The following is a 10,544-nucleotide window of genomic DNA, read 5'->3' on the forward strand; positions in this document are numbered from 1 at the left end:
GGGAACCGCTTGTTCTTTATGATTTCCCTAGGATCGGCGCTGGCTCTTGGTCACGTTCTTGGCCTAAGCTCCTAGCTCAGGGTGTGGTGTCTAGTGCGTATTGGGTGAGTGAGTGAGTGAGTGAGTGAGTGAATGAATGAATGAACGAACGATGGGTGGGAACCAACCTTATTTTCCCAGCCTCAGGCCCCTCCTTTATCTCTCTGGTACCTTCTCAGGCTGGAGATCAACTCTGGAAAGACAGGGAATGGGGGGGCAGCAGCTGCCTTCCTCTTGAACACCATGATTCAGAGGTGCTCAGGCTCCAAACCTGAAACGTAAAACCTCCAAGTATCTAAGCACCACCTTTACTGGCCCAGTAACTTCGGGTTTTTTGTCTTTCTTTTAGAAAAGCCCAGAATATTTTTCCTCTATGCAGCTTTTTCCCAAATTACATATTTATCGTAGAAAATAAAGAGTTTTGTAATTTTTTTTTTTTATCGGGCAGATAATTTATTGAGCAACCAAGTGCCAGGGTCTGTGCTAGGCTCTGGAGAGCCAGCCATCAAGAAAACGGGCACCGCTTAAGGGAGACACACTTGTTTATGTACATGATTTTTTAAAAAAAGATTTTATTTATTTATTTGTCAGGGAGAGAGAGCGAGTGAGCACAGGCAGACAGAGAGGCAGGCAGAGGCAGAGGGAGAAGCAGGCTCCCTGCTGTGCAAGGAGCCCGATGTGGGACTCGATCCCAGGACGCTGGGATCATGACCTGAGCCGAAGGCAGCCGCTTCACCAACTGAGCAACCCAGGCATCCCTATGTACATGATTCTTCTCCATACTTGTTGCACAAAAAACAACGTTTTAAAGTTTTTGTTAATTCCTTTAAAATTAACGAAAGTAAACCCATTATGTATAAAGGTAAAAATTTTAAATTTAAACCAGATTTGAGGGTGGGGGAAACCTTACCAGAAGAAAGTTCTGCAATTCCAGTGACCTTTGCTTCTAAATATAGCAGTTGCGTATGGGCTCTAGAAAATCTTAACTCCCCAAATACCAGCTGTAAGAATATGGTTTCAACCCTAACAGTGGTTTTTAAATAGTATCTTGGGTTTGGATTTCTTTTTTAAATTCCATTTCCTTTTCGTGAAGTTTTTGTTCTGTTGCAGGCTTTCAGAGAATTGAACTTGCATGCATTTTTATAATATAGATAACATGAGTTTTATTAGGCTCGCTTATTTAAGCATTGCTAAGTATTTCTTCCTGGGTCCCAAAATAGTGTACAGCTGTTTTCTGCAATGTGTTCCTGGGCTCCCATTTCATTCCTGGGTGAGTTCACAGCATAGGTGATAATATGCTACACAGCCCTACTACTGCACGTGACCCGTCGAGTGCCTGCTGTATCCACAGTTCCCTCTGAACACGTCACCAAAAAGGTTCCTTATGCCTGGGTCCCATGTGACCTAGCCACCGTGGCCCACAGGCTGCCCAGAGGCCCGTGAGGTGACCTGATAGGGTAGCTCTGCATTCTAGACCGAATTGGCCTATATGGGCCAATAAACCACCTTTCCCCAGGGACAGGAATGAGTATGGAGTGGGCGGGGACCTGGTCAGAGTGCCACAGAGGCAGGAAGGCCCACGTAGAGAAGGTAATAAGCAGAGCAGGTCCCTGCTGTGGGGAAGTTCCCCAGGGGTGAGAGGAGAAGCTGAGGCAGTGACAGGGGTCATTGAGTCACCATAATAGTGGAGCAGTAGAGTTGGGAGCTAAGCACACTTATACCTACAGTGGCACTCTGTTTGGCCATGAGACCTGACAGTTTTATCAGTGCTATTGTCTCTGTGAGGCCTGGTTCCTGTGTGTTCTGGTTCCTGTGTGTTCTTATTTCCCTAACATTTCTAACTCATAGAATGAACTCCCTGGTAACAGGTAATCTGTAAGCATCTCTGTCTTTGTCACCTGTCTTTTTCAAGAGTTTTTGCAAGTCACGGAAACACTCAAGGCAACAAGCAAAAAATTATATATTTATTATTCTAATGGTCTCCCAGGATGGTGCCTGAAATGCCCGGATGGGAATGTACATGGGTCTCATGAGGCGCTGCGGGACCCAGGAAGCCCAACCAGTTCTCAGGACCTAGACAGCCAGCTTCTCTCTGAATATCTTCATCTTTCTCTCTTCAACCTCTGTTAAGGGCAATAAGTGCTATACTCCTGGCTAATAGGCCATGGCCTTCTTGGTGGATAAAAATACATCATCTTGTGGCGCCTGGGTGGTTCAGTCATTGGGTGTCTGTCTTTGGCTCAGGTCATGATCCCTGGGTCCTGGGATCGAGTCCTGCATCTGGCTTCCTGCTCAGCTGGAAGCCTGCTTCTCCCTCTCCCACTTCCCCTGCTTGTGTTCCCTTTCTCGCTGTGTCTGTCTCTGTCAAATAAATAAAATCTTAAAAAAAAATAAATATACATTAACTTGTAAAAGCAGAGACTCCTTGAGCAAAGAAGTCTCCTATCTGGCTTAGGAACTCTGGAAGATTACTGAACTATACCAAACTAGATTTTTTTGTCCCCTGTTCAGGAATTTTCCTGTGCCCATTTCCTGTAATCTCAACACTTAGCGGAAACAAAAGAAACTACTTTTGACAAAAAGATTGATGGATCCCTGACCTAAAATGGTTGAAACCACAGAAATTCTTTGAACCGAAACTTGCTACTTTCAGTGGCTATGCTAGTGTTAAAATGTTTCCTGGCACTTTCAACTTCAATGGCGGAGACTTACCCATTGCCCAGTTTGGCTATATCTAAATATGTGATTTTTGTTTTCCTGCTTTGTAGCATATTATTATGGTCCTTTATTCGAAGTCTGGGGTCAGGGAAGACCCTGAGCAAGATTAGGAAGTATACAGAATTTGTTTTTCAGGTACCTACCTTTTCTCCATTTAGGACACTCTCCAAAGAAATTCAGTCTTCCATAGTCACATTTCTGGAATAATAGTCACACCACAATAGGTAGTGTGAAAGAGATTGTGGATATTGGGGCCTAGTTATAAGGTTGGCTCCAATTAGGATCATCTGTTGAGGAAAAAAAAAAAGAGAGAGAGAGACCACCCCCCTCCAAAAAACAAAACAAAATGAAACCATGGATTTTAATCCCAAATTCCCCAACTCTAGGAGGGGGGCTGATGCCCTATAAAACCATTTAGGGGATTATTTTATGTCAGATCCCCTAAGTCAGAAATTACTAAGAGTGAGCAAAATGAAAGCTCTTTGAGTTCTAGTTTTATCAATTGCTAAACAGCTTTCTTGGCTTTTGTTATCTGCTACTTCTACAAGTTATTTCTAAAATGCTGTGTGTTAAGACGTAGTTTTTATTTGGAGTGAGGAAATAGTAAAATCTCTGGGAGATTCGTGACTTGAAAATAATTTAGGGGCATCTACGTTAGCTGGCCCTTGATTTGCGCTCAGGTCATGATCTTGGGGTCCTGGGATCGTGTTCTGAGTCAGGCTCCAAGCTCAGCAGGGAGTCTGCTTGAGATTCTCTCTCTCTCTCTCTCTTCCCCCTCCTCCTGCTAGCATGCACACACATGCTCTCTCTCTAAAATAATTTTTTTTAAAAGAAAAGACCTTAAATTTTATTATTAAATTGGGTTCTCATTTATATTCTGTCAGTACTATGGTTTTTAGAATATAAAGTTACACAAACTCATTTTTAAAGATTTATTTAATATTTATTTGTTTCCCACCACTTATTACAATGTCCAGCCTAACGCTAATACAATATTGGCACCCCGACTTTTGGTAAAACAATTTTACAGAAATGTGAAGTTTAGTGTTAATACGTATTCCTTTTCTGGCCACATCATTAGCAAAAGTTCACAATGACACAAGCAAAACATATACTTTAATTTTCCCCGAGAAAACATTTTCTAAAACCACAAATCTAAATTTGACACATCTATTGACAACAGGTTGTTTGAAATCACAATTATTAAGCTCACAGCATTTAGCAAGTAGGAGCAGAGGATAGAAAATCAGAACCTTCCGTCTGATTTCCAAGGGCAGAGATTAATTAGGTCACACTCTTACAGGACTTAGGCACCCATTGGGTTTAAAGAAGCTAAGCAGAAAGATGATCTGGTACCAACTACACACCCACATGTTAGGGATCTCATGTGGTATTTCTCCATTTTTTAGAAAGAGGGCACTGCTTACCAGAAAGAAATGGATTTCCTTAAAGGAAAAATTGCAGACACTGGCAGGTTCGCAGGTTTTTCAACAGGGGTCCTTCTCTGGGGCCTTCAAAATGACAATAAACGTGGCCGCTTCGTCTGCCTGTGGATAAGGCGAGTTCTTCACAATGTTTGTGAAAGATAGCTTTGCTCGATTATCAATGGTAGTCAAAAGTAGAACTACATTAAGTCACTAAGTGTTGACCCGGTAAGGCAAACACCCTGCCCCAGATTCTTACTCAGTACTTCATGCTCGCTGACTCCGAAACATTTTCATTGTAATCGCAGAGCTTTGCCATGGAATAGAGATGAATGGGAAAGAGCAGTCCAAAACTCTGGCAAAGGTTTATTTTTTTTTAGGACTTAGTTTTTTAAGAAAACTGCAGAAAGTTATGTTGTATCTCTTCTCGATCCCCTTTTCATATGCAAAGTATAATCTCTAGATTTACACCACATAATAAACACGAACACAGTTTTACGCAAATCACAGGAGTATAGGAGAAATTAGAAGCATAGATGTGATGGGAACAAATTCAATTTTACAGTGTCATCTTGTTTATTTCACCTTCTCTCCCATACAACCTCCTGTAGGACCCACTGACATATGGACTTGTCTTTCTACACCTAGGGGGGCTTCGTTTTATGTAGAAAGCCCGATAATGTTAACGTTTGTACGTTGACAAAAAGTCACGGTCTGTCTTTTACTTTACAAGATCTCTCACTCAGATTTCAGCACAATTCACAGACAACAAAAATCCTGACACCATACACCTACACACAGCTCAGAGTCAGATACACATGCTGGGAGGAAAAATACCGTTTTTAATTGAAAAGCTAGACTCTGTCATCTTCCCTCTTTGCACTGCACCCAGTGAACAAGGTCACACTAATTTCAGACACCTGCGAGCTTCCAGCGCCTGGGACCCTTCCCATCACAGCCAGGTTGTTAAGGGGGGTATCCGCGGGAGGAGAGTCGGGCAGCTCTGCCTTGCAGCAGAGTAATTGAGCTTTAAAATGCTGCTGGAAGGTTTTGCTCAGCCAGTACAGAGCAAAGGGGTTTACGCAAGAATTGCTGAAAGCCAGAACCCGGGAGAAAATGGTGACAATAAAATGAATGGCGGAGGGGTCCACGTAGGTCTGATAGGTGAAGGAGTGGTAGAGATACAAGAGGTGATTCGGCAACCAGCAGAGAGCAAACAGAGCCACAAGCACCAAGACGGTTTTGGCAATTCTCTTCCGGGATTCGATCTGCAGGGGCGGGGGCGGAGATGAGAAAAATGACCACAAAAACAATCATTTAGCTGGCAGAGATTTTTAAAAAGCTGTTCTCTAGATTTACATAGAAATTTACTGCTAACAGGCTGGAGTCCCTTTGAGCATGCGTCTGAAAGCACTGCTTGGGAGCTGTGGGAAGGCAGCCGGTTCCTATAGAATACAGCTAGTTAATTGGCATGGTAACCCTGGTCTCATTAGCTCGAATGCAGAGACTCCCAGCCGTGGTTTTGAGAGACTCTAGGATGCCTCCAATTAGCTCAAGGAGTGTTGTGGTATTCTTGAGATTTTAATTTAATTAGAAATAGAGATCTCTCTATGCGGTTAGAATATTCTTCCCGGGTTTATGGAAGTTGCCAAGTCAGGACCCCAAATGGTTTATAATCTGTAGGAATTCGGACCATACAGTCAGAGGAATGAAAACCAATGTGTCATCCTATCTACACCTGTGAAAACATTCCTGCCTGTATCCCTTCACGCAAGAAACGAACGAGGCTAAGTGAAGACATTGCCTACTGTCACAGAGCAAAGAGAACTGTTCACACGGGCATGAAATAGGCCATGTTAGCCTCACAAGCAGCCCTGCTGAACTAACTAAAGGGACTGGTCAAGAGGTCAATGGGAGCCTCTCCCCCCTCCAACCCCCACCGGTGAAAGATAGAACTCCTGGTGTTTTTTTTTTTTTAAACGGAATGGAACAATGTTTTGGCAACATTCTTTTCTTCTGTTCATATTTATGCAAGGAGAGCACACCTGGCTCTTGCAATGGTGAGTCACCGTGTTCTCCGGCCACTGGCACTTACCTTATCCCTTGAGCCCTCCGTTTGCTCCTCTGTGTGTAAGTGGTTTGCTCTGAATAATGTGAGGGCTGCTCACCAGTTCTAGCATCCTGTGTCTAACATTCTGTTACACTTTCTAAAACAAAAGATGCTTGCCTTCATAGTCTCACCTTGAGTGTTGTTCCTCGCTGCTCCACGGGGTACCCAATTTTGGTTGCTCAAACCAGACTGTCACCCAGTCCCCAGCTGCATTATTACAGATAAGGAAATAGGCTCAGAGAGGTTAAGTAACTTGCCCGAGATTGCTCAGCTAGTATGTGGTAGAACCAGAGTGAAATCGTGGGTCTGACACACTCCAGAGCCTGTGACCCGAACCACAGTACTGTACTGCTATTCCTCACAGGGGCACAAGTAGGAATTTCATTTCTCAATTCATGCAAGAGTCCTGATTAATACATACCTGCTTGCGGGCATGGGTTTGTTCCTCAGTAGGGATGTTCAAGGTGCTTTTGTAAAGAGTCCTAGCAATCAGAGAATAATAGACAGAGATAATCGAGAGTGGGATAATATAGAACACCAAGAAACACAGCAGAGAATGTATCTCTTGCATGAGCTTCTCAGAAACGGGATATGAGGTACACGCTTCAAGGGTCATATTTTTGTTGGGATCTTCAAGAGTATATACATTGGAAAATATAGCCTCGGGCAGAGCAATGATCATAGACACAATCCAGACGCAGCCAGCTTTAACACAGGTCTTCAGGATGGCATTGGAGGGCTGCCGCTCCAGTGGCTTCACAACTGCCTTGTACCTAGAAACATATAACCATAGGCAAAAGTCAAAATAAATATCAGAACTGTAGAATCTCAAGGTTAGAAGTGACCTTAGGGGTCCTACAGTTCTGCCTCCGATCCACCGACTGGAATCAGTCATGATTTCAAATACACAGTATGTCCCAATATTTGATATTTATACTAATCATCCTTTTCTCTGATTCACTGATAGGAAATAGCTCAGGGTTGCAGTTTTAGAATTTTATGTGTAGATCCTCTATTTAGGATGAATAAATTGTTTTCGGCATGATTTTTGTGTGTGGTTAGGGGGAATTCATTACCTGTGTATTACCTTACTTGTTCTAAAAAACTTCGTTTTGGTGTAAGTGACTGATTTTAAACCCAATTCTCCTTCCTTTGCAAGTGAGCAGTCATCAGCCTTCCTAGAAAAGATTTCCCCCAGTTTGTGCAGTGAAGAGAAGAGGGTTAATTTCTTCCCTGTTCATAAGTGCTACTTTGTTACCCAAGCTGCTCTATAGGTAGATTTAGAGCAAGGCAAAGGTGAAACCGTACACCCTATGCCCATGCAAAGGTGCCTCCTTATTCCGACAAATTCACCTTTAAATCTATAGCCTTTAAGTAAATCTGCCCTCAAATAGAATATAAAACCAGCCAAAGCGAAAATCCATAAAAGACCCCAGGGAAGATTTTCCTTTTCTCCGATTCCAGAATTTGAAGAAGCTATTGATTACTTACAGGCTTCTCATAGGCTTTTTAAAGCATCACTTTTAACATTTGGAGCCTCAAACTGCACCCCCCCACACTCGGCTTTCACAGTTATTCAACAATAGGAACACAGAAAAATATAGTACTTATAGACTGAAAATATCCTAACGGAGCCTGAATACACGGACTGCCCGAGGTTCTCACACGCTCTATCAACAGAGCTCTAAAAGTCAACCGGATTAATTTATTTCTCCGAGTTCAAGACTGTCATTGAATGCCTATAGAGACAACAAATACAATTAAGTGATGACATTATACTGAGTTACCAGGCAGCCGAAAACCTCACCGTTTTTCTGCCATTGATTAATTTAATGAATTTCAAATAAATTAAATGCATGCATCTTTTTACCATTCTTCGGGTAGACAGTAATGTATATATGGTCAATTTCACACCTATGCTGATGTTCTAATGCTAACAGTATTGTACCACTAGGCTGCACTAATGTATAAAGCATGAATTGTTTTTCTTTTACACCTGGAACGATTTGCCTTACTTACTTAATAAATAAACAGGGAGGGGGGAAAACATCATTTAGAATTCTTTCAAGCAAACAATTACACTTCAAAGAGAATACATTATTCCTAAAGCATACAATTTCTGCCTTTCTTCCGATGCTAACACAGGAATCTTAACGTTCTTACAACAACTTTTATTTTCAATTACCCCCCCTCCGATTTTCTAATATTACATCCAGCTTATAGACTGTAAGAAAGCAGAATAGTAGCTCGTGAATGCTAAGTAGAAGCTTTCCTTTCTTTTTTTCTTTTTTCTTTTCTTTTCTTTCTTTCTTTCTTCTTCTTTTTTTGCCTAATTTCACATCCTGGCAAATAAAACTGAGAAAAGAAACCCACCTGTCAGCGCTGAGAATTGTTAACGTGAACACTGATACACCAACAGAAGTGAGCCGGATAAAAGAAAGCACCTTACAGCCAATTCTCCCGAACAGCCATCCTTCTGCAAGGTAGTGGGTTGCATCCACAGGCACACAAGTTAGCAGAAGTAGCAGATCTCCGAAAGCCAGGCTGGTGATGAAAATATTTGGAACGGTTTGCATGGATTTGGTCTTGAAAAAGACTTTGATGAGAATAGCATTTCCAAGGATGCCCACTGAAATGATCACAGCATAAGTGATGTAGATGGCACACAAAGCTTCTATTCCTGGAGAGTTGTCTCCGGTCCGTCCTTTATTTGTGGTATCATTGGGAACGAGAGAGCTTGATGATTCTGTGTCATTTGTGATTGGAATTAAAGTCTCATTAGGTGACTGAGGCTGTCTTTGAGACATTTCTTCTGAAGACTCTGCCTTTAATATTTCTTCTGCTCAGTTTAAATGTAGTTGATTGTCACGTCTAATGCCTACGTCTAGTAACGAGATGGTAGAACAGAGCAGAATGGCAAGCAAATTCAAGACACCCGGATACGCCTTTCCTTCAGTTGTTCTGTGTCTCCCAGCATGCTTGGGATCTGGCATTGAAGGGTGGGAGGTGGAGGAGTTTTATTGGCGTTTCCGTGACAGAGGGAGGGGGGTTTGGGAAATGCTCTGCAGTTGCTTGTTCTTCCCTGTTGGGGAATCCTATGAGTAACTAGTCATCATCAAATACCCCCTATTGTTTATTAGAATCACCCCGTCTCCTTGTCTGCCCATGAAAATCTACACAGGTCTTGTCCGTTTTTTCCCCGAACTCATTCAAGTCTCTGCCATCAGAAGATGGTCTAATGCATTTTCCTTTACCTGGTGAATAAGTATGTGTGTCTCCTGAAGCGCAAACTTGAATCCACTCCTCTAGATTTAATATCAGAGAGGCGCTGAAGCAACAAATCATTCACACTTTGACAGGGCTGATGTCACTCCAGAGGAGGAATAATTCAGGTGACCCTAGGCTTATCACCTTGCTCTGACACGGTAATTCCCCACTCTGTGCCCGTTACCCAGGCCGTGCTGCAGAATTAGCGAAGCAACCCTTAAGAGACAAAAAATCCAGGCAAACCACCAGTTGCTTTGCCTCTAAATGTCCCAGTCAAGCAGTTTTTACTGTTTGGCTGTCTGTCTGAATGCCATATACATTTTGAAATGCTGTTTCAGGGTTCTCTCCCCAGCAGTGGCTGAAATGAACCTGCTTTGTTCCAAAACAAAGTAAGACAGGACCCTGCCTGGAGGTCCCCACACAAAAGGGCTTCTAAGAATGAAAGTCATGCTTTTCAAATGAAGGAATGCTGTAGGTTACTCCAGAGGGGACGGTGAAGTAGATGATGTTTGCAGCAAGTGGAGGAAGGAGAAAAGTAAGGAAATCCCTTTAGCAGCGGCAAGAAAAGTCCCTTGTAGAGAATGTAAGTATGTGATTTCTGTGCTTGTCTGGGGGGGTGGGGGGGTCACTTGGGGGAGAGAGAAGCCAGCAGTCTGAAGGCATTTAATAATATAGCCTGCTTTGAGATAATCCCTGAAGTGATCAAATTTAAAGGATGATCTCCCAGCTAGGAGAAACTCTGTGTAGTGAGGTTTTTCATAAACACGTCCATATCAGAGTTAGTCTGGGAAGTGAAATGAAAAACAGCCAAGTATTTGGAGGAGCAAGGAAGGTTTGCTCTTTCTACCTGACAGAGCACGTGCGGTCAATGCTACGGGAAAGGAAATGGGATGAAATGCATCAGTTATTTTGGTTCATTCGACCTCTCCCCCCAAAGCCACGCCCATCCCCCACCCTTTGTGAACCGACACCCTCCTCCACCCCGC

At 42.8% G+C, this 10,544-nt stretch overlaps 1 protein-coding gene across 1 annotated transcript; it reads right to left on the minus strand.

The window, feature by feature from the left end:
- Positions 1-5,035: 5,035 nt before the first annotated feature.
- On the minus strand, positions 5,036-9,098 carry BRS3 (bombesin receptor subtype 3; the record flags this gene model as incomplete). Its single annotated transcript, XM_082716241.1, has 3 exons — positions 5,036-5,449; positions 6,713-7,064; positions 8,665-9,098. 3 exons carry the CDS (start codon positions 9,096-9,098, stop codon positions 5,036-5,038), a joined length of 1,200 nt encoding a protein of 399 aa, XP_082572367.1.
- Positions 9,099-10,544: the final 1,446 nt, after the last annotated feature.

The sequence above is a fragment of the Mustela nivalis genome, assembly GCF_964662115.1.
Source record: "Mustela nivalis genome assembly, chromosome: X".
Lineage (NCBI taxonomy): Eukaryota > Metazoa > Chordata > Mammalia > Carnivora > Mustelidae > Mustela > Mustela nivalis.